At 48.4% G+C, this 24,104-nt stretch overlaps 1 protein-coding gene across 13 annotated transcripts in view; it reads left to right on the forward strand.

Moving 5' to 3' along the window:
- CAST (calpastatin) overlaps nucleotides 1-24,104 on the forward strand; it is a 757,786-nt gene that overhangs the window by 481,180 nt on the left and 252,502 nt on the right. For 7 of the 13 annotated variants that reach the window (XM_069627659.1, XM_069627661.1, XM_069627660.1 and 4 more), the window contains 2 exons: nucleotides 3,834-3,917; nucleotides 4,025-4,075. In XM_069627659.1, coding sequence (XP_069483760.1) covers nucleotides 3,834-3,917; nucleotides 4,025-4,075 — 135 coding nt within the window. Of the gene's footprint in view, nucleotides 1-3,833; nucleotides 3,918-4,024; nucleotides 4,076-9,687; nucleotides 9,784-24,104 lie in introns of all 13 variants that reach the window. The other 6 variants (XM_069627656.1, XM_069627658.1, XM_069627657.1 and 3 more) reach the window with 1 other exon arrangement.

A 24,104-nucleotide genomic window follows, 5' to 3' on the forward strand; every position in this document is an offset into this window, starting at 1 on the left:
GGCAAAATGGGCAACACCTGTGTGCGAGAAGGGGTGGCACAAGGTAACATCACGGGGGGACCATAGGGGGTGGGGATGGCCTGTGGGGACAGAGGGAGTAAACACATGTTGGTGCATGCTTACCTGCTGTCTGCACAGGGGGTCGGGCCCTGGGTCCTCCTGGTCCTCCAGGTCCAAACGGGAATTGCCCTATTCTTTGTCTGCCCTTTGCTTTGGATGCCAGGCCGAGAGACGTCTTTGATCTAAGAGTTAAGAGCAGGAAGGGACAGGGCTAAGAAGGTGGGTTGTGCTTAGGCCAGGTGACCTAGATCCACTTGCACCTGCTCCTCATCTGCAAAGGAAAAGAGGCTGGAGGGCTCCTTACGTAGGGATAAAAGAGTGGCAACCAGGAAGGCACTAGGTGGGCGGGGCTTGCTAAGTGGGGAAAAACAGCAGCAACCTGGAAGGCACCGGGCGGGCGGGGCTTAGGCCAGGTGAACTAGATCCACTTGCACCTCCTCCCCATCTGCAAAGGAAAAGAGGCCGGAGGGCTCCTTAAGTAGGGAAAAAGAGTGGCAACCAAGAAGGCACCAGGTGGGCGTGGCTTGCCAAGTGAGGAAAAAGAGCGGCAACCACGAAGGCACCAGGTGGGCGTGGCTTGCCAAGTGAGGAAAAAGAGCGGCAACCTGGAAGGCACCAGGTGGGCGGGGCTTAGGCCCCGTGACCTAGATCCACTTGAACCTGCTCCCCATCTGCAAAGGAAAAGAGGCTGGAGGGCTCCTTAAGTAGGGAAAAAGAGCGGCAATCAGGAAGGCACAAGGTGGGCGGGGCTTGCTAAGTGAGGAAAAAGAGCGGCACCCTGGAAGGCACCAGGTGGGCGGGGCTTAGGCCAGGTGACCTAGATCCACTTGCACCTGCTCCCCTTCTGCAAAGTAAAAGAAGCTGGAGGGCGCCTTAAGTAGGGAAAAGGAGCAGCAACCAGGAAGGCACCATGTGGGCGGGTCTTGCTAAGTGGGGAAAAAGAGCGGCAACCTGGAAGGCACCAGGTGGGCGGGTCTCAGGCCAGGTGACCTATATCCACTTGCATCTGCTCCCCATCTGCAAAGGAAAAGAGGCTGCAAGGCCCCTTAAGTAGGGAAAAAGAGCGGCAACCAGGAAGGCACCAGGTGGGCGGTGCTTAGGCCAGGTGACCTAGATCCACTTGCACCTGCTCCCCATCTGCAAAGGAAAAGAGGCCGGAGGGCTCCTTGAGTGGGGAAAAAGAGCGGCAACCAGGAAGGTGGAAAGAAAGAGAAGAAATATCCACATGCCCCTCCCTCTCGTAGGAAATAGCTCCTGACTGCTGGGCTACATAATGCATTTACACAGATGATCTCCATATTGGCACTGTTGGGAAAGATTTCATTTATGTGCAATTTTCCCTCTATTTATGGACCCCCAAAACCTTTTTGCTTTAGTGTGGCTATGCTAACCTGACTTTTTCCAGTGGAGCCCAGCCTTCAGCTGAACTCCCCTGGGCTTTTGCTCACTTGTTATGGGGAAACTGACACGGCCTTCAGACTGTCAGTACTGGGAAACTGTTTCCCTTAGTCTATGATATGTTACCATTACTTGGTAACTTTTGAACAGTGCACAATGTACCTTCCGGTACCGTGCACTGGGGTCCCTTTTTGTTTTATGGCCCTAGACAACCTCGAAGTATTTTTAGGTGATTGTACACGTGTTCCTGGGATGAACCGTTGGCAGCAGTTAGTTTTGATAATGTTTTACTTCTTTTTACTGAGTTAAACTATGTTTGCTGCGTTTGGCTCAAGACTGTGGCCAGGTCCGAAAAATGGCAGAGCCACAAAGTCTTTTGTTCTGTCCCATGGCCATTTTGTCCCTTGCCTTCACCCAGGTCGAGTAACCCGGGTTTTCCTTATTTGGGCATGCAGCCTCCCGTGAAAACAGATCTTTTTCGCTGGCTTCTGCCTGTCATGTGTGTATGCCCAGGAAGCGGATTGGGACTGTCTTGTCCCAATCCACAATGCTGGTGCCAGAATGCCTAGAGTGCCTGAATGACTGAGACCACCCTGGACTGTGATTGGTCCACATCTGGGATGCCTGCAAGAGAGCAGATCTTCTATTGGAAGTCCTTGATTTTGGCGCAAAGTTAATCTTGGAAAAGAGAAGGGCTCTGCATCCATTCCAGGTCAATCACCTGAGTTGTCACTGAACTTCAGAAGGAGCCAAGCCTCCTGCACGATGAAACAGACTTTTGAAACAGATGAAGATGCTTTGGAAGGTTTTGGCACCTTCGCCCTCTGCTGTCCTGCCGGATCCCCGCTTTTTTCATCAAACCAGAAGGTCTGCCAAGATGCTTTGCCGCTTTAGAGTAGTCGGAACAACTACTCTCGGCGCTCCCTGCTTACCCACTGAACAAGCCCCTTCGGAAGTGTTCATGGGCCATCCAGTGAACTGTCCAGCACTACCTCAGGGTATCCTACAGAACCGCTGTCATCTTGGAATATCGCTTGCTTGTGGTCCTGTGCATTCTCCCACCAAATTTCACAGGCCTATCTCCTCTGTGTCCCGAATTAGGAGATTGCGTAATGCTACCCGCACTTGTGATTCCTGCATCACTACTGATTGGTGACGGTCGCTATAGACCCCTTGCTGTTCTGCTCTCCTGTGCCCTGAAGCTTGCTGCACTGGAATATTCTTCAGACCTCATTCGGAAGTTGGGAAAAGGCAACTGTCCTGTCACGGATGATCGTTCTCCCCCGCAGCTGCTGAGAGCTGGAGAAACTGCAGAACTCGAACCTACGAGCAACTTCGACTAAACTGGCAAAGCTTGGTCCGAACTGTGCCGAGGGTCGGTGAGTACTTGCATCACTTCCCGGTGGCTCCCTGGTACAGCCGTTCATTTTTACGCATTAGTATCCCTTACAAGGTATTTGAAATTGGCTGGGCTAGCCTGCGCTCCCTAGCTATTCTTGCCATTTGAACACTGCTTTGCCGCCCAGGGTAGGGCCTACTCGAATAGTGGGAACCAGTTCTTCATCCCCTCAAGCCCCTTCCTGACTTGCTACAGCCCTTCCAAGAAGACCCACTTTTTGTTTCATCTGCACGATTGTGCCTATTTGCGCACATCTGTACTGTTGAGCACAGGGCTCCACTCTTATTAGGGTTGAACTTGAAAGTTAGGGAACAAACTCTGAAGAATTACCTAATGCCATTTGTGTACTAAACGTAACCCTCTCTTTACAGTTTGTGGTTGTAGCTTATCACTAAATTGCACTAGTAAACGTAATGTATATGTATTGTACACTTTAAGGATTTGTGTGATAATTGTTTTCGTATTGCTAAAGTTACTGGTGTCTATTTGGTCCGGCCGACAATAAATATAGATATTTTTCATATGCACTTGTCTAAGAGTAATTTGTGGTTTGTTAATGTGTGTGCTCATTGTGGGCTTCCGATCACTCTCACCCCTCCTGAGACTTAGTCTTGACCGCCTGCCAAGTTATCTAGATAGGTCTGGCTTGTCCAGCAGGTTCCCCTGTTTCACTAAACCGAGGGTGGCCTCCTAAACATCTGCCCACCAGGTCAGAGTTTAGAGATCCATCTTAACAGGCACCTCTGGGGCACGGCAGATTGCACGCCACAAAAATCATTCACAAAAGTGCCCACCAACCAGTGGAGATCTGGATTTTGTCCTAATTGCATGCGTTTTCTTTTTCAATATATAATGAGATGCATTGTTAGAAACTATGGCTGTACAGTATCTCTCCTTTGTAAGCCACTATAGCATGCAGAAATAAGGATTACACAGATGAAATTGATGCTGAGCCTTGTGTGTCCTTTTATTAAAGGAGAATACAGTTGCAGCTTCTAGCCAGGACCCACTGGGTATCCACGATGGCACGATACCACCGGCATACAGGCACTTGTTGGATGTAAGTACAGTGACCTAGGAATTTATTTTCGATGATTGTAAAGGAAACGCGTGTTAATGGTCCAAATTGTTTTGTTTTTAAGTCCTTAATGAACATTTTTCTTCTAGGGTAAAGAAGATGGCAAAGCTGTGCCACCACCGAAGCCGGAGTCACCTGCAGTAAGTATGGCAGCCATGTTATAGAACCACATAAACTTGAGTGGTGCTGGAACTACTTGTGCTGTAGGGGTGCAGCACACCCTCACTTCCAGAAGGGACTTCAGCAGGAGACTAGTTGACAATGCTGCCTTTTTGGAAGTGTTTTTTAAATTAAAACATCTGTGTGTCTCCTGTTTGTGAATCGTCGGGCAGAATTAGGTAGTGTGCAGGAAACCTTTTCCTATGGAAGACTTTAGCACATTCTTCTATTAAGCATATCTTGCTCTGTTTTTGTGACGGCAAAATAAGGACATTTTGGTTCCTGAACCTGTCGACTTTGCGAGCGGAGGACCTAAACTACTCGAATGGGGCAATCATTGATGAAGCCAATGTATGTTTATTTTATTCTGCAGACGATTTCTATTTTGAGCATAAAGAAGTGTTCTACCTGCAATTTTTCAATTCTGCGGGTCTATGTGGTATTCTCTGAGGGGAGCTCAGGGATTGACTGGGAGTGGTATAACGCACACTAGTAGGCATTGTGAATGGCAATCTGCATTGATCAGTGCTCCTATATTTTTGATGGCACATGTCGGCCCACTTTTCAGTAGGAGTTCCATTAGTTTTTCATTGGACATTATCAGCACATCAACTTAGGACAGCACCGCAGCCTCCTAGCAGGTCTGCCCCACTTAAGTGGAACAATAACAGTATTTCTCAAAAGCGTTGATGTATATTAATGCCATGTAACCAGCAGGCTGCCGGGCTGTGGGGCAGTACCTAGCCTTATGTGAAGAATTGTTGTAGTGTTAATGGCACACTACTGGCACCTTCTGGCAGTCTTGGCACAGAGTCCATTAATTGAATGCCCATATTGTCTTAATTGTCCTCTTCGCATCATGAGCAGCTACAATGCATTCTGGCGGAAAGTGTGAGGAGCTTTCTTTGGCCCTTGAACTTCATGCCACAGGGTTGCTAGTCTGGCAACTTCCATGGCCACGCCCATACTCGACAAGTGACTGACACCTTGCCCAGTCTTACCAGCCTCATCAGCCTTTCTGAGGCACTGGTTTGTTTTTATAAATCTGATGGTTTCTCTTAAGGAGATCCCTTCCAGAAGCCATTGGGCACAGCAGTCATAGGTGGGTACACCATGCCTGTCACTGCTATAGTCCTGTAGACTTCCAAGATGAATCTGCACACAGGAAGGAATCCCAACAGACTTGGTCTCTTGGGCAGGACAGACACAGAAGGTGTAAACAGGACTGACTTGGACGAGTTATGTGCGTTCCAACACTGATCTATGGTTCTCCCACTTGCTAATTAAACATCCCAGGCTGATATTCCTTTCAGTTTTGCATGCCCATACTCTTACACAAAAAACAAGGAGTGGTGATTTTACTGCTCTTTCTCCAAAGGCTTAACCTCTAGTAAGTGTAACCGCCTACCCCTGAGGTGTGCTGTTGCACTGTTTAAGAGAAGAACACAGGCTAAACGCCAGGAAAGTGTATACGCTTATATGACTGGAGTTCACTATCTGTCATAGATTTCACAAGAATGATAATTTGTTATTTATAAGGCACTTTCGCCAAAGCACTTTACATAGAACACATTTACATACATTTATCACCCAACCGAAGTTGGTATTCATTTATCGACCTCTGAAGGATGAAAGGCTGAGTTGGCCTTGTTGGGATTTGAATCCCTGGCCTGCAGATCACACACAGATCGCAGGTTTGTGCGCTGAACCCGCTGAGCTATCTTACTGGCTGCACCCTAATAATTTTGTTCTTAGCAATTGGTCATCCTTGCCTAAAAAGAAGAAAGCTTGCCTTTTTTATCAAGAACAGTGCCCCCACAAAAAGATCAAAAGAAGATAGATCTGAGGCAATATCGTGAGCAGATTTGTGTTTGAAATGCAGGGTTGGACTGGGAACTAAAACAGGCCATGGAAATAATTTTCAAGGTGGCCCCATATTGCACATTACATACAACCCCTTTCTTATAAAAAAAATGTGAATAGGTAGCCACACAAAAAAGCCCCATGATGCAGAGAACCAACTGGAAATCCCCAGAGCTCCCTGTAGGCCAGTCCTCCCCAGGTGGCATGCAAGTCTTCTCAGGAATTAACTCTAAAGGTGTACGTGTGTTATTAAGAGCATCCATCTGAATAAGTCAGAGTTTCAGGAGCAGAGACTGAGTATTATCAAGAGCAGGTAGGGCCTTTGCGACTAGAGAGATTATCAAGAGCTCAGTTCCAGGTGAGTCTGGAATAGAGCTCTGAGTGAGTCTGGGTATTTGGAGCAGAAGTGAGAGAGAGTCTGAGTATTCTGAAGAGCAGGTCTTTGAGTGAGTCTGCTGTTATAAAGGGTGGAGTCTGTAGCGACTACATATGTTATCAAGTGACCAGTCCTGAGTGAGTCTGGGTATTCAAAGCAGAAGTATTATTACTACAAGAAGCAGCTCTAGGCGCAAATTCCAAGGCAAGCTTTAGCACCAGAGCAAAATGTTTTCATACAGTTTAGTTTGTGTTTTTGTTAAGACGTTTAGCCTCCATCCTTTCATGAAGTAAGTACACATCATTTGATTACTTATAAAAAGCAAAAGAAATGGGACATGAAGAGAAGTAAAATACTAATTTAAGTCAGCAATGTACAGCTGTTGGAAACTCTATGCTGCAGACCCAAGTACGGGTCAAGCGCCAAGACGCCTTCGGGTATTGCGCTATATCAAGTTAGGATATCATAAGATACGGGAAGTCATCTTTAAAAAAAAAATGGATTGATCTTATTTCCGGTATATGGGTTAACCTAGCTTTGGGAAGTAAGAGTATAGGCTACAAGCATGAATTAGATGGCTGCAAAGGAGAGGAGTCTCTAATACATCGCAACTGGGCTGGGGAAATTATGGGCCTATTTTTCATAAGTGCTTGACTTGTGTGGCGAAATACTACAGTGGTTAAGCTTGTCCTGTGCTTGACGTGCATCCATGACTTTTCCACGGCTTTCAGTTTTTTCTAGTCATAGATGAGTTTCATGTTCAGTATTTTGTGCATGTCATGCTGGTGAATTGTGTTTAGTATCATCTGCCACGTGTGAATCCGGCATCTCTTACAGGTCAATGCCATTTTATACATAGATTGTTCAACCCAAGACCCACCGTTTTTAAGGCTGCAAACAACTGCATGCCTACTTCACCCTTATTGGGGATCTTCCATGCAGAATAGTCTGACAGCTTAGTGGTTGGAGCATTGGGCATGTATAGCAAACACTAGCAAAGTTATGGTAGGTTTAAAACGGTTTTGGGAAGAAAAAAACTTCCACCTGAAATGTGAAAGTAAAATAAGCCATTTGAGCCAAGTCAAACATGCCACAGTGCCACACAGTAGCAATAGCTGAAAGTTAGCCTACGGTACAGAGAACTGCCTGTCTTGTGTTGAAAAAGCTGTGTGCAAAATAGCACTGCCACGAAGAACAGAAATATTTCTGGAGCTAAAGGTTTGTATTTGGGCTAGTTTGCAAATCAGTGAGCGAGTGAACCCCCCATAATCTATGGTTTTGAATGTTATAGATTAGAAACCACTCCCTTGGTCAGATTATGTGATTGGGCAGTGATCCAAAAGTGGCATCACACTAAACCATCACCTCCATAATTATTGATCATATTAATGAAAAGGGCAGACTAATGGGAGTGACTTCTAAACCCAGTTTACCTCTCATTTCATGTGATGTCATCTTGGAGATGTCTACATTAAGCCGTTTTTATTTTCTGGAACATCATTTTCATCACATGTGATTATGTTAGTAATCGGTTCAACAGATTGCCCTCACTCAGGCGACTCACATGATGGTAGGCTTATTTCGACACAACGTGTGGTGTATGTGGGATAGATTTTTGTCTTTCGCTCTGATACTTTTTTATACAAAAATGATTTTTGTATCTCGGAATGACAGACTTGCTTGCACGGATGCTAGGATATATGAATCACTGGTACTCCGTTTCTGCACAGAAATATCTACATTAGCCTAATTTACATAATTAACATAATATCTAAAGAAAAATCTTTTAACATTCAGCTGAAGAAAATAACTTCACAACATTCTGACCAAACGTTATTAACAAAAATGTGATTCCATATCTAATTTTTACATAGTAGTTTTTTCTTACATATAATGAGATGACTCACAGTCTGAGCTGGCATATCATCCCCTGCCTCAAAAAAGCAGAATATCAGGTATCCTATCATGTTAGTTCCTTTGAAGCTGAGAACTGCTCATGTATCACTGCTGTGAATGCAGGTTTTCACTGTGTAAGTATCTGAAGACTCTTTGAAGTTACAGTTGCTGCTTAGTTGTTGGGAAAGAATGTAATAACGCTGTCCTGGCCATGTTTCTGGCTTTATTTACAAATGCAGCCTTTAAGTCCTTTTATCCACTACATTTCCTCATTGTAATTGCCACTTTAAACAGCGTAACATAACCTTTTCATTGCACTCATTCGGCTGTCAAATATTCACTTTTTATACTCTGTAGGTTTAATGTTCTAATACTGATTCTTAGTCATGTAAGAAAGTAAACAGAAAGAATATAGGCCCAATTCGATTTTTATTTTCTTATGAAATGCTGTGCTTTTCATCCCAGATTGGACTGTTTTTCCATTTAACAAAAGGTTGCTGAATACTTTCTGGTAACTGAACAGATTTCTTTTTGGGCCTCATCATATACTTTCAACAGTTACTCTTGTTGGAGATGGGCTGCCAACATCACACATTTTTACGCACGTGTTTTTTTCAGATGCTGTGCACACATGTTGATTTTTTTAAATGTAAAGTTTTGCTTTGCATCCTTTTCTTATGCATAGATTTCCTTACAGGTTGGTGAGAAGCTACGGGAGTAACCCATGGCTTCATTGCATGAATTGAAATAATATAAATAAAATGTATGAATATAAATGTTTAAGAATATACAAAAATAAGTTATACTTAACTGCTGCTCAAGTAGCAAAGAAAGAGGAAGTTCAGAATGTGGGGAAACCAGTTATGGAGCATAGTCGGACTGTGATTGGTGAAAGGCACATTGGTAGCTGAGTTGGACTACACATTTTTCATTTCAAATTGAGTAAATGTAGTTTTGTGTCATGTTTTGGTTTCTTGTTTGGATACTCAAGTAAAAGTAAAGAAAGTAAGCATAATATGAGTCTCCAGTCTTGACATATAATCTGCAGCTCTATTTTTAAACTCTCGCCCATTGTTTCAAACTATGGAAATGCCAATCATGGTGAACATTTCTGCTCTGTTGGAGGCCTGAAGTGTACATGTGAAGTGCTGAGTGTGAAAGGGGGACTGGTCTGCTGTCATTCGAGGTTGCGATCATAATCTTAGCATGTTCACAAAGACCATCTTGTAGTATCAGTCTTCTTAGGTTGCTCGCTGTTTTATACCAATGTGTGTTAAAGATACATGTTCTCTGTGATGGGGAAGTAAAACATGCAACTTTAAAGGGATTTCAGTTATCAAACATTTTCATTTTTTATCTTGGATTATAGGGTAACTGTTCTATTTTTAGGTTTGTAAACACAATTATTGATTTCTTTCTGAAAACCTTTAATAGCTTGCATTTCCAATCCCTTTTCAGCCCATGAACTATGATGACCTTGCAGATGCATTGTCAATGGATTTTGTTTGCTCGCCCTACACTACTGTGCAGCCTGCACTCCCTGGCTATCTTGAAGTAAACCTGTCTTTTTCAAAGTGCACTTGTGATAAATTAACATTGAGTGCAGCATGGTGTGGCAAAGCCGTGCAATGTGAACAACTAACAAGCTTGGCTTCACACTTGCTTTAATTACATGCTAGCATTGCATAATTACCGTAGTTGTGATGCATGAATCTACAAATGAGGGCATGTCCATGCTCATGGTGTGCAGGACCATGAAATAAATTGGCATTTGTACTGCATCTGTTACCAGCATAACTTTATGGTAATCTACTATGCAATAGCTTGTGTCCTAGATAGTGCTGTAAAGGGTAGCAGGCGCTGCCATGTTTGAGGCATTAGCACCACAGGTGCATCGTTGCAGATAAAAATGGCCTATATGACGTATCCTGGAAGGAAGGGAGTGAAGGGGATGCAGCTATTCCAAATCAAACCGTACCTAGCAGCCACGTTTAATGTAGGCAGACATTTCAGAGCCTCATAGTGTGACAGTAGCCTGCCTAACCAATTTGAGTGACATAGGAGAATGCATTACACAATACAAATTGCAAAAACGCATCAAGCCTCTTATATAAAGACACCCCTACCCCATGAAATAACTTTACAAAAAAAACGTTATGTAACATTGGCAGGTACAGCACACAACACCGAAAACAAACTCAGGAGCATAGTACATCATTATACATGGGTAACAGTAGGTAAGTACAGACATGGCAGTGGATCAACAGTTGGTCTGCGGTTTATGTGGGTTATAAAAACAGTTATCAAGTGGATTATGGCTTCAGTCTGTTCAACTTGTATAGTTCAACTCCTAAGCTCGCGTGGCTAGGTAGGAGTGGAATTCCGCCCAAGTGTCTTTAGGACTGGATGTAGTGGGCAGTGTTTCTATGTAAGCCTCTTCACAGTTTTGTGCCCATGTTAAGTCCACTAGCCAATTTGCCATGGAGGGTGGCCATCTGTCCTTCCATCTCAACAAAATACAACATTTAGCAATCATACAACCCCCAATCATCTTATTACTGTGATTAGTTCTTCAACTGTGAGGGGGCCACTCAGGCTTTCTGTCACCTGGGGGCTGAGTCTCGACAACGTAACGGCCTCTAGCAAGGCCATTATGCCCGAAGGGTCATGACGAGGGTCCCCACCATATAGCGATCTCTAAATGTTGCGGAACATCTCAAGGATGTCTTGATCGTTGCATTTTGCTATGCCCAGCTTGTCCAGTACACTATTTACTCGATTTGGCCCCCGCTCAGTTCTGACCACTCTTGCAAGCATCTTCCCAGGACATTCACCATCCCCAAATTTCTTAGCCACCACTGGATGAACTAGGAATCGGACCTCTCGTTTGGCATGTCCCCTGAACAGTTACAACTCGGAGCGGATAACTGACAGTGTCTTGCAGTCTAGTGTTTGGGAATGTTCCCCTTCAAGAACCTTAAGACGGTCCTCACTTTTTTGCCAGCTCTTCCTAACTGTTTTGAGAACACCCGCCTCCTTGGAAATCGAAATACCATGTATGAACACTTTAAATGCCTGCCAGCGGGTGCCCTGGAATGTATCCCCTTCTCTATTGTTGGAAAAGAAGGACTCAGCGTCAGATTTTATATCCGCTTTAAAGACAATGGGCCTCACTACAAGCATGCCGGTCCAGAATCAACAGTGCTGGTAAGCTTACTGGCACCATTGTTTCCAGACTGGCATACTACAGGTCTGCCTGCCGGAACCGTCATTCCCGGCAGGTCTGACCCTGGCAGACACAGCAGCCACGGTAGGCAGACGGTCACGGAAGCATTGGCAACGTTAACAACGGTGCCGGTGCTTCCGTGTTCCCAATTCCCATAGAGTCCTATGAGACTCTATGGAAATGGGGAGTTACTATTTACCAGTGCCTGACTCTCCGGCCCGGCAGGGTTATAATGTCCCGGTGTTACCGGCAAGTCAGGTGCCGGTAAGCATTTAAGTGTCCAGCGGCAACCAGCCTAAGGGGCTTGTCAGTTCTCATTTGTAAGAGTACTGGGGAATGGTCAGAGTATGTGGTTGGATGTCAACCTTAGCTATCTTGCCCATTAGCACACTGGAAACCAGGAAAGTGTCAATGGGTGATGCCATGTCATGTGCCCGCGAGTAGTAGGTGAATTCTAGGGCTGTCGGGTGTCTAATGCGCCAGGCATCCCTTAGTTGGAGGTCTTTCATATGTATCAGTAGCCGACGTGCCTCTCTGGAGAGTAGTCTGGGGGCTCTGCAAATTCTATCAAGGCTCAAATCCAGGATCATGTTCATGTCTCCCCCCCCCAAATTATCGGTACCCCGGGATATGTAGAGATAATACAGCAAATGTATTCGAAGAATTCCGGGAGTCCACATTCAGAGAGTAGGCATTTACAAGCAAAAGGGCTGCCCCGTCCAATGAGCAGTGCATAATAACATACCGTCCCTTCGTGTCTATGTGGGTCTTCCAAGTTGTGAGGTGTAACGATTTATGTATAAGTGTCAGGACGCCGCAAGACTGTATTGAATAAGAAGTGTAATATCTATTTCCACCCCAGGCAGGTGCAACATTCTGACAGATATCTGCCTTAGTGTGGGTTTCTTGTAGTAGTAGGACATTAACCCTATGTCTGTTCTCATATGGCACGTTTGAGGGGATTGGGTCCTCCGACGTATTCCATATCTATGACAGTAATCACCACAGCTGTGCTGCTTCAGAGAATCTTTCGGCGTCTGCGTCCTGCGTCAATGACGTCGATACGCCGTCCTCGAGGACCTCCTCTGACGGCCGACGTCACCAGATGTTATAAGTAGAACGCACAACGCCCGTAGCCTCAGTTCCGTTTTTTCCGCGAACGTGTTCGCTTCGGAGATCTCAGCGCGCCTCGACTCTTTGGAGTTTCTGTTCTTTCGGTTCTTCCAACCGGTTTGTGAAGTATTGTACAGGATGTATTCCTCTTCTTCCACCCCGCGCCCGGGCTTCAAGAAGTGTGGGGACGGTGGGTGCAAGATGTCGGTGACGGACTCGCACGACACCTGCCTCTGGTGCCTCGGGGAGGCCCACGACACGGATGATTGTGTCGACTGCCAGTCGCTTACGTCCAAGGCCTTGCGGGAACGTAAGAAGAAGCTGTCGGTCGGTAAAGTGTCCAAACCCCAGAAGGCGAGGTCCACTGGGCTTTCGACGAACAAATCGAGGGGCGACTCTCTGCATCGTAGTTGTAAGTCTAGGGGGTCTCGGTCCCGGAGTGGGTCCCGCCACTCCTCTGCCTCTTCGAGGCACTCCCGGAAGCACCGTCATCGGTCGCCTTCCCCGTCCTCGTCCGAGGACTCCGCCCGTCGGCGAGTTTCTTATCCCACCAGGCGTTTCTCTCCGGAGGAATGGGCTTCCTTCGGGAAGAAAATGTTGGCGATTCTTGAATCGCAGGGCTCCGGTCCGTCCACGCTTCCGAGAGGGGTCGGTCGTGACCGTACTGGAGACACTGCTCGTACACCTTCGGGCTCGGGTGGTTGGCACGATTCGCGGGAGAGGTCCCGCTCGGACAAGGGGAATCGTTCCAGTCATGCCCGTTCCAGGTCCCGGTCCTCGATGCGCTCGAGCCCGTGTGCACCTGTGAAGTCTTCAAAGAAGACGTCGACGCCAGTGGCGGCAAGGTCGTCGACGGACTCTCTCGAGGCTCCGCCTCTGAGGAAGTCGTCGGCGCCCAGGCTGTCGTAGGACACGCTCGGGGCCCCACCCTCGAGGCCTGTGTCGAAGCCGTCGATGTTGTCGGCGCTGCGCTCGACGTCAACGCCGATTCACTCGACGTAGACGCTGTTTCACTTGACGCCCTTGTTAGACAGAATCCTGTGCAGTTCCCTTGGGGAACACTGCAAAAAGATTAAGACTACAGGAGTAAGCAGTAAACCCAATTGGGAGCAGTCCGCACCACCCAGATTTACCTGGTAGCTGTGGCTGAGCAGTCAGACCTCTCTCAAGAAGAGTAGGGCAGTATATAGAGTGTACACAATAGGGCTAAAAACACAGTAGAGCAAACAAACACTGACCAGAGCTTTGTATAAAAAGTATATAATTATTTATTTAAAACACACTTTAGGCAATATACTAGCACTCCAAATCAAAAGCAAGTTAAAACACAGTCAGGTAAAGTATACAGACCTCCCTTGATAACTATCAAACAAGTCAGAGTTAAAACACCACGATTTGTTAAAACAGATGTGAGCGCATAACCTGATGGCACTCCAATAGTTCAGTTAAAGGGAGAGAAAAAGGCAGAGCATAGAAATAAAACAGGTCCCAACACTTTTAGGAGTTCTCAGCAAGGGAATAAAGGCAGTATATACTCTAGAGCCAAAGTTCATAGGCCAGGCCCACTTTAAATGGAGCAAAGCGAAATGTGCCCAGGATCACACGGTTTAAAATGCACTAAAAGTCTTTGCAGAATGTTCAAAAGAGGTTTGGGCGATTCAAGAAGGTAAAGTTAGAAGGTCTGGGGCCAACCCAGTTGGAAAGCCAAGGATTTAAGGGTCACCTTGGGCAAACCGAAGAAAGGGAGGCCAGGCAGGACACAGTACCTTAAAGAGAGAGGAAGCTCCAACGGTGGCAGTTGTTGCAGTTCATTGTTTCGACCAGGGGAAGAGAGGATCGCGTCGAGGAGGAAACGTGGAGTCGTTGCACTGCACAGGGATGAAACCAGCCGCGGAGCTTCGTCGGTAAAAGGTGCGTTCCTTTTATTCGCGGTCAAAGTGGTGAAGCTTGGCTATCCGGCCGCCGGGGTGCTTGGCACGGGCGATTCGACCAAGAGACGTCTTTGGAAGGCGAAAGGGGTGAACTGGTTGGTCCCACCAGCTCAGAGGAAGAAGATTCGTCCAGCAGAAGATCTTCTCTTGTCGTTGGGAAAGTGGTGAGGTAGTAGCAGCAGGGCTTCACCAGTGGTGTCATTGTTGCAGATGGCTCAGCTTCTTCACTCTTCGGATTCTTAGGTCCTGTGGTGACTTCTGAAGTTCCAGTCCCAAAGGCCCTACTTTTATGCAGAAAAACCCCCATTCAACAGCCTAGCTGTCACTCGCACATGCTAAGTGGTGAGCCGGGCGGCTCACCACTGGCCTAATCAGAACAGAGTGCGACTTGAGTTGCTAAGGCAACGCAGTCCAGGGTACCAATTCCCCTCCCCACCCATCCTGTGGAACCCAGACAGAGTGGCACCATTTGGAGGGCTTCTGTGGAGAAGCCCGCCAAAAAGTGTAACAAAGGGCTCGACCTTGGTCAGAGTTACAGATACAGACACGAACACCATTTTAGAAAAGAGTTCTGGCAAAAAGACCCAACCGTTGATTTAATATTAAATAAATAAACCAGTGGTATCTTTAACATTGCACCAAAAAGGGGGCCGTGGCCAACATCGGAGCGATGAGGACGTGAGCCCCTGGAGCTCCGGCGGCCGCTGCAAACATCCTGATTGAATAGCCTGCTACGAGAGGCTAATCGACCCAAAACGCTCTCCTCCTGTGGGTAAGCGCCTCGGGCGCACACGGACAAAGTTGCAGGCCAAAATGCGACATCCTGAGCAGGTTTGGTGTGGCGGAGTAAAGACTACACGAGCGCGGCACTATGCGAACAAAATGGCCGCGCCCTTAGGAATGGAACCGGGAAGAGGAGAGCCGCGCTGAAAGAGACCCGCGACTGTGCCCACCCTGGACGGTGAGTGGATAGGCCGTCGACCGCATCCCACTACACCACCCGAACTGTTGCACGGGAGCCCCGACAGTCTCTGGCTGGAGAGACGAAGCAGGCGAGAGCCTCTGCAGGCAATGTGATGAGCCGAGACGGCCTCAGCGCTGGGAGAGGACCAGGCTGTGTGCCGCATCAGAACGACCCTCATAGACTTCCGAGTCTGGGAACAGACGCTGCGGTTTTCGGGAGAGGGGGAGCTGCCTGCCCGATAAACAAGTATAACCCCAACACCTGGTGTGGACGGCGCAGCTCAGGGGTGCAGTCCTCCCAGACAGCGGAGGTGTCAGCGGAAGTGAGGGCCCAGCGGACGCGTGACCTGAAACGCACCGGCCGGACTCGGCCACGATCTAGCCTGGGGAGGCTGCTGCAGACCCCCTGTCCACGGCCAACAGCCGACCCCATGGTCATGGGGGGAAAACAGACGGTCCAGAGCACGGCACAGTACCACAGGCCCACACCCACGATACGGCCCAGAGAGCTGCCATAAGAGGCCTCGAAGCGGAGAACAGATACGCGGAATCCACCGCATGCATACTTGAATGGTGGGCTGTAAACTGGGGGTGGACTGCCAGTATTTGGAAGTTACCCGCGACTACAGGTGCAAGAAACAGGATTCCTTTATCTCCCCCCCACCCCCCGACACATTGGCGCAGCATCCGCGCTGAGCGGGAACGGTTCACCTCTCAGACTCGGCAGGAAAGGTGTGACACAGGACTGCCGCACCCAAAGAAATTAGAACACAGAGCAGAATCATCGACAGCTGCATCTGCAAACCTGCAACCCGGCCGCAGCGGAACAAGAGAATCAGGACGGGAAATCACTGAGGACAGCGGGTGCCCGCATCAGTCAGACCACACGCCCGCCACCGACACATTGAGAGTCACCTTCAATCCTTGCAACCAAATAGCATCACAGGCAGATATCCAGCATGGGCAAGGACAAATCTAAAAGGCTGATCTCACAGAGCAGGATAGACCAATTCACCACGCCATCAATGAACAGCCAGCCAGAGCAAGATCAACTAGACACCATGGCAGACATGGAGAGCACGATATCATTAAAGGACATCATGGCAGCCATAGCGGACTTGCGTGCCTCTATGGAACAGAAAATGGACGGGATCAGCACAGACGTCTCCCTCCTGCGCCACGATCTCCAGAAGTTGACATCACGCGCCGGAGAGGCAGAACAACGCATATCTGGCACGCAAGATGGAATAAGAAACATAGAACAACAACTGGCTAGAGTCACAACGTGCCTGAAAACCATGGAGGAGCGAGTGGATGAGAGCGAGGGAAGATCTAGGCGCAACAACGTTCGGATCCTGGGATTACCGGAGAAAGCAGAAGGCCCACAGATGGAGCTATTTCTGGAGCAGCTGCTCACAGATATGTTCGAAGCAAATACGTTCTCTAACTTTTTCTCCATTGAACGAGCCCATCGTGTACCAACGGGTCGTCCATTGACAGGCGCCCCACCCCGAACAGTGATCGCCAAACTATTGAACTATCGTGATCGCGATGCACTGATTCAATCCGCAAGGGCGAAAGGCACTCTTACCTACAATGGATCCAAAATAGCATTTTTCCCGGACTACACCAGAGAAGTACAGAAGGCTAGACAATCGTTTGACCAACTGAAAAAACAGCTGCAGTCCCTCAAGGTGAAATACGGCCTAATGTTCCCTGCCCAACTCAAAATTTACCACGGACGTACGACGGTCCACTTCACCGACTCCAAAGAAGCGTGGAAATGGGCGGAACAACACATCGAGGGAGATTGGACGGTGACAAGGGGCAACAGAAACAGAGACAGACCATTCCGTGCTCGACCAGGTCCAGAACCGCCAGACCAACGGCCACCTGCACTGGGACTCGCACTATAGCCGCAGGAATGAGAGCATCGACTCCTGAAATGTATGAGAGAAGGAACACTTGTGACCCTACTATATGGGGTTTAAGGTACTGTATATCAACTCAATGCTGAATATGGGTACAAAACAGCCACGTAGAAACATACAGCTAAGCGGCCAGCCCAGACGGAAGCCCCCCCCATCCCCTGGGATGTCACTGTGCGACATCACACCGCGACATGTCTGGAACTTACGCACAGGGACACAGGTCCGAGCAGTTTATTTGTTAGCAAGCTCACTCAGCTGCGGTTAGCTGAGGTTTACAGTTGAATGTTCGGGCGACAGATGCTTCGAGTTGAAAGGAGTATAGGGTGGGGGATGGGTAGTTTGTTAAACGTTAGTACTGTTAAGAAAGGGGTCCAGGGTCCACATCCAGAACGCTTTGCCACAACACCACCAGCAAATGACACGTGTACACGGTGCTATGAACCAGTGTCTAACCCTTACTCCTCGCTAAATGGCCTCCACTAACGTAGATGGCAGAGCCCTACGACTCCTAACCTGGAATGTTAACGGGATGGGAGGTGGGATCAAAAGGCGACTCATCACACAGCTCCTAAATCGGTACACACCTGATGTAGCCTTCCTAACTGAGACCCACTTAGCAGGTACTACATGTAATTTGTTCAAACGCACGGACTACAGAGCTGCAATACACGCTGGGTTCACCACAGGCTCTCGTGGGGTACTTATATTAATACACAAACGCCTGCCCCTGACCATGACACGGGTGATCCAAGACACTAGTGGCAGGTATACATTCATTTCGGGAACACTATGGAACCAGACGATAGCCCTGCTCGGGATCTACTCGCCACCAGCACTGATTACCACATTGCTACAGGATATTACACCTCTGATATTGGGAGATAACTCAGACCTAATGATAATTGGGGGCGACTTCAACGAAGTCATGGAGGTGGGGATGGACCGCTCACACTTAAGAGGTAGAAACCCCACTGCGCGAACCAAGTTAGCAGCGTTCACCGCGGCGATGGGGCTGCGAGACGTGTGGCGTGACCTGCACCCCGGCAAGAGAGAATACTCCTTCCATTCAGGGGTACACGCCTCCTTATCACGACTAGATTACTTATTTCTGCCGGGGCCAGAGACCCACAGGGCCGCAATGGCAACTCTACTGCCGCGTGGCATATCAGATCACTCCCCCTTGCTAATCGAGCTTAACATGACTAGACCACGTCCGCCTCCCTCCTGGCGCTTAAATAACTACTACTTAGGCCTCCCAGACTTTCTGGAACAAATACAAGAAGCGACTAAAACATACTTCGAGTTAAACACGGGATCGGTGGACGATCCCGAGACCCTTGGGAGGCGCTCAAACCGGTGCTGAGAGGCGAGATTCTGTCATGGTCTGCTGCACATAAAAAGAAACATCAACAGAAATTAAGAGAAGCCGAAGACCAAGTGACACAGGCTGAGCTAAACCACTTGGCGGCAGACCAACCGGCAACAAATCGAGCATTAATACTTGCCCAAAAACATTTACAGAACGTGGCACTTGAGAGAGATATTACAGAGGAGGAATTGATAGCGGCCATGTCGGAACTCCAGACAGGGAAAACACCAGGGCCAAACGGCTTCCCGATTGAGATGTGGCGTAAATTGGGTACGAACGAAATTGCCCCCCACCTTCTACGAATGTTCCTACAATCCAAAGAGCGAGGATGCCTACCGGCAGACCTCCGGAAGGCCACAATAATTGTGATCCCCAAAGCTGACAAACCGCTGGACCTCTGTAGCTCATATCGACCAATTTCACTCATAAATAGCGAGACCAAAATATTAGCAAAAGTGCTAGCAAACCGCTTGCAACGGGTCATCACGACATTAATCCACTCGGACCAGTGCGGTTTTATGCCTAAACTGTCCACCCGCATGAACATTCACAGGCTACATACAGTAATAGAGGAAGCGCCCACCACCCGAGGTCCCCTGGCCGTACTTGCGATTGACTTTGAAAAGGCCTTCGACTCTGTGTATTGGGAGGCAATCTGGGAAATAATGCGCAGGATGGGGTTTGGCCCCCAGTTCCTGAGCTGGGTACAACTCCTATACAAATCCCCTGAGGCACAAATGAGGGTGAATGGGTGGCCGTCGCATACTTTTAATCTTGGGAAGGGAATCAGACAGGGGTGCCCACTGTCCGCCACGATATTCGCCCTGGCCATAGAACCGCTAGCAGAGGCATTGAGAACGTCACCGGCCTGGCCCGGTATTCAATGGGAAGACGGACGAGAGGATAGAGTCTCCCTGTACGCGGACGACCTGCTTCTTTACTTAAAAGACCCAAACCACGCCTGCCCTGTGATTGTAGACATACTAGAGGGCTATGGTGCTTTCAGCGGGCTGCGAGTAAACTGGTCCAAATCAACTCTGTTCCCAATAGGCACCACAACCTCTATACTACCAGCCAATTGTCCCTTTCGCTTGGAAACTGAGCAGTTTAAATACCTCGGCATTCAGATAACTAACGACTTAAGCAAATATGTGACCAACAATCTCCACCCGATAACAACCAGATTCACAGAAGATACCAGACACTGGGTCTCTCTCCCGTTGACCCTACTAGGAAGGGCAGCATTATTCAAAATGATGGCTCTCCCACGTTTTTTATACATACTACAAAACGCCCCATTACACATCCCAGCGAAAGAATTCAAAAAGATAGACAGCGCACTAAGGAAACTCCTCTGGAACAATGGGCATCCACGCATTGCACTGAGCACCCTGCAGCGCTCCATATGGGAGGGAGGAATAGGGCTCCCCCGCCTCCAGTCCTACTACTGGGCCAGCCAAATGGCAGTGGTCAATGACTTACTGCACGGGGACACCACGTTGCCACACAATAGACTGGGGAGCATCGGAGGACGCGACAGACCCCGAACTGAACTCCTTTACAGAGCAATAGGTAATCCAACCCCACAGTCTATGCACTCACACATTGCCCGAGTTTGGAAAGACACACACAGGTTCCTGGGATGGGAAGGGAAAATCACCCCACTACAACCACTGTGGAACAACAGGAATCTACCTGAGGTGAATAAGCTTCTGAGGTGGCGCACATGGTCACAACATGATATCAACACAGTGGGCGATATTGTGGAGTGTGGTAGACTGGTATCCTTTGAAACCCTTGAATCCAGATTTCACCTCCCAGGCACTGAACGGTTCCAATATGCGCAGATGCGGCATGCCCTGCAAGCACACCTCCCAGCAGTAGAAGACATGGCTGAAAGCACTCCCCTAGAAAGGAACATAGTTGAGGCAAACATCAAGAATAAAGTAACGTCCACCATGTACAATGTAATTACTTCCTTTGCCACCACCGAACTAACCAGCCTAAAAAACAAATGGGAAAGGGATATAGGGCATATACAACCGGAAGACTGGGTGGGGGCTCTCATGTTCCCTCGGGAGGTGGCCATTTCGGCCAGACTCAGACTAATCCAGCTCAAAATACTACATAGGATCTACTACCCAAGGCTGGTGCTATATCGCTGGGGGAAAACAACTGACCCACACTGTCTACGGTGCAAGAGGGAAGAGGGCACCTTCTTCCACATACTGTGGGACTGTAACCATATACAACAGTACTGGCAAAAATGTTGCGATGAACTCTCGCGGGTACTGGGGAGAACAATACACAGAGATCCGAAGCTATTCCTGCTTGGGGTGGAGGAGGAGGGAGAAATGTCTAAATACAAGAGGTTGCTCCTATCGACGACATCAGCAATAATCAAAAGGAACATTGCACAATTGTGGGGATCGGAAATAACACTGCAGTATGAACAATGGGTGAGGGACGTCAACATTTGCATTGCAATGGAACGAAGGGTATATACAGCCAGGGGGTGCCCGAGGAAGGCGGACAAGGTATGGAATAAATGGGAGGAGGCCCAGTGAACGACTATACCAACATGAATAAAGGACGATAAGGCACAGTGTACAAAAGTAGTACAAAAGTAATCCAATCTGGCACATAGCGTGAGAAACAATGAACATTGCAAGACCCTTTTCTTCCCTTTCTTTCTTTTTTATTTTCTCCTTTATTCTTCTATCACCTAACCAAGAATTGTTTTATTGGTTATATAGGTGGAATGTTCATATGAAGAATGTATGTTTAATGTTGTTAAGATGAAAAACAATAAAATGTGTTATCAAACATTGCACCAAAAAGGGGTGCGTTTAAAATCAATGGGAAAATCCCATAGAGAATATTCTGGTGGAATATTTTGCGTGGTAACCACTGCCACCAGCCAGAAACTCGACAAGGGTGGACTGGACAGAGCCCCCTTGAAAACAGACCCAGGGGCCATATAATTAACCCCTCCCAGTACTTCCACAATATGATGGTTTCTTCTGGTTCTGTTCACAATTTAGGACTAGTAAAGTCAATGGTGACTTTACATGCCCTGGGAGACAGTGGTCAGTCCCAGGGTATGGAGTCCATGTTTGGGGGTCCCTATGACACCCTGTGTTACTGCACTGAGGGTGCTGTGTAACACACACATAAAAAATAGATGATACCCTATGGAGTAAAATGAAAACCCCATAGCCCATAAGCACACAAAGAGTGAAAGACATGCCTCAAATCATGCCTAAGAGTGGGAGGAAAAGAGTCTCACTCTTAGCAGGAGAAAAAAACAAACCCCAAAAATCCAGCAAAGCTGCTGGGGGGCTCACTAGGTTTGGGAAATTAGCCTTATAAGAGAATTCTCCCTCGACGCCTTTCGAGGCAGTGGTGGCGGAGGTACCCCGTGGCACGGGGGAACCCCCTAGAAAGGCTCTGGCCAAGGCAAAACATGTCTTTCTCCCATATTCTTTGCCCCCTTTCAAGCCTATGGAGTATATTTCTGAGGTGGAAGAGGGTTCTGAAGATGGGTTGGTTCTGGACACGGTATCAGATGAGATTCTTTCTGGTCATAGCCAGATTGAGGACTTGCGTCAGTCACTGCATGACGCCAGTGGTCTGGACACCTCTCCGGAGGTGGAGTTCTGTAGGCCTGAGCCTGGCACCCATGCCGAGTCATCGTACCGGCGCCTTATATCGTGGGGTCACGGACTACTTAGGGTGGTCGCGCCCCCTGTTGATTTTGTGCAGGATGACCTAACGGATATCCTCGACCAAGGTCCACCCACTGACCCGGTACTGCCATTCCATATGGCTCTGCAAAGAAGGGTGGCAGCGGCTTGGATTGCTCCGGAGAGTCTCCCGGAAGTGGGCAAGTCTTTGCCGCAAAAATACCGCCCAGCCAGTAGTGACCCCTGCTACTTGACCACGCACCCCACTCCGGAGAGTTTGGTGGTGCAGGCGGCTACGGCCCCAGCAATGCAGGCGTCGTATCCTACCATCCCTCCTGATAGGGACGACAAGCGTTTTGATGGCTGGGTGAAGAAAGTGTTTTCTTCAAGGGGTATGGCTCTTCAGGCGGCCAACTCTGTATGTGCCTTGTCACGTTTCACGCACACTCTGTGGAACTGTATTTCATTAGCGGCTGAACATATTCCCGAAGGGGGCGAACGGGATGGTTTTCTTGCTATTATTCAGGATGGCAAGGATGCCATGTGTGAGTCCTTTCAGTCGTGTTTGGACATGGCAGACTGTGTCAGCCGGTCCATGGCGGCGAGCACCGTGATGCGCAGGTTTGCGTGGTTGAGGAAGTCAGGGTTTGCTCCTGATGTGCAAGCCAGGCTCCTCAGCATGCCCTTTGATGGTGAACATCTTTTTGGCAGCAAGGCTGACGAGAGCCTTGAGAGGTTGCAGACCTCCAAAGCTGCAGCAAAGTCGTTGGGCGCTGCAGTCCGCCAACCTCTGCCTTTTCGTCCTTGGGGACAGCAGTGGAGGGGAGGTTCCTTTCGTTGTTACTCATCCTTTAGTAAAGCGAGAGGAGCTGCAAGTCAAAGGGGCAACCGTAGGAGTGCCAGAGGTGAAAAACAAGGTACGCGAGGTGCCATGGCCGCGCAAGCAGTTGCCTCTTTGCCCTCAGGCAACGCAGCAGCCACTTCTGCTCAGTCATGAGGCCCATGCTTCGCCAGTTGGGGGAAGGCTGGCGCAGCATCTTGTAGAATGGCGTGCCATTACTTCAGATGTGTGGGTTCTGGAGATCATAGCCCACGGCTACTGTCTTCCTTTCCGGCAGAGGCCTCACGACAATCCACCAGGGAATCTCTCTTTGAAGAGTCCGATCCGCTCCTTGCGCAGGAAATTCAATCCCTGCTGGAGAAAGGCACCATAGAACTGGTGCCTGTAGCAGAGAGGAACAAGGGATGGTATTCCCCTTATTTTTTAATTTGGAAGAAAGACGGGGGATTGAGACCCATCATGGACTTGCGCGGTTTGAACAAACTCCTCAGGAAGGACAAGTTCAAGATGGTTACTCTCTCTCAAGTCCTCCAGGCCCTTCAACTTCAGGACTGGTTGGTGTCTCTCGACCTCAAGGATGCTTATTTTCATGTGCTGATCCATCCCAAGCACAAGAAGTATCTGAGGTTCGCGGTTGGCGACTCGCATTTTCAGTTTCGGGTCCTGCCGTTCGGATTGACCTCCGCCCGAGGGTTTTCACCAAGCTCATGGTGGTGGTGGCAGTGTATCTCAGGAAAGGGGGTATTCACGTCTACCCCTACCTGGACGATTAGTTGATCAGGGCGCGCTCTCCCGAGCAAGTCCTGGATCATCTG

The sequence above is a fragment of the Ambystoma mexicanum genome, chromosome 6p, assembly GCF_040938575.1.
Source record: "Ambystoma mexicanum isolate Mex_15411 chromosome 6p, UKY_AmexF1_1, whole genome shotgun sequence".
In the NCBI taxonomy this organism is placed as follows: domain Eukaryota; kingdom Metazoa; phylum Chordata; class Amphibia; order Caudata; family Ambystomatidae; genus Ambystoma; species Ambystoma mexicanum.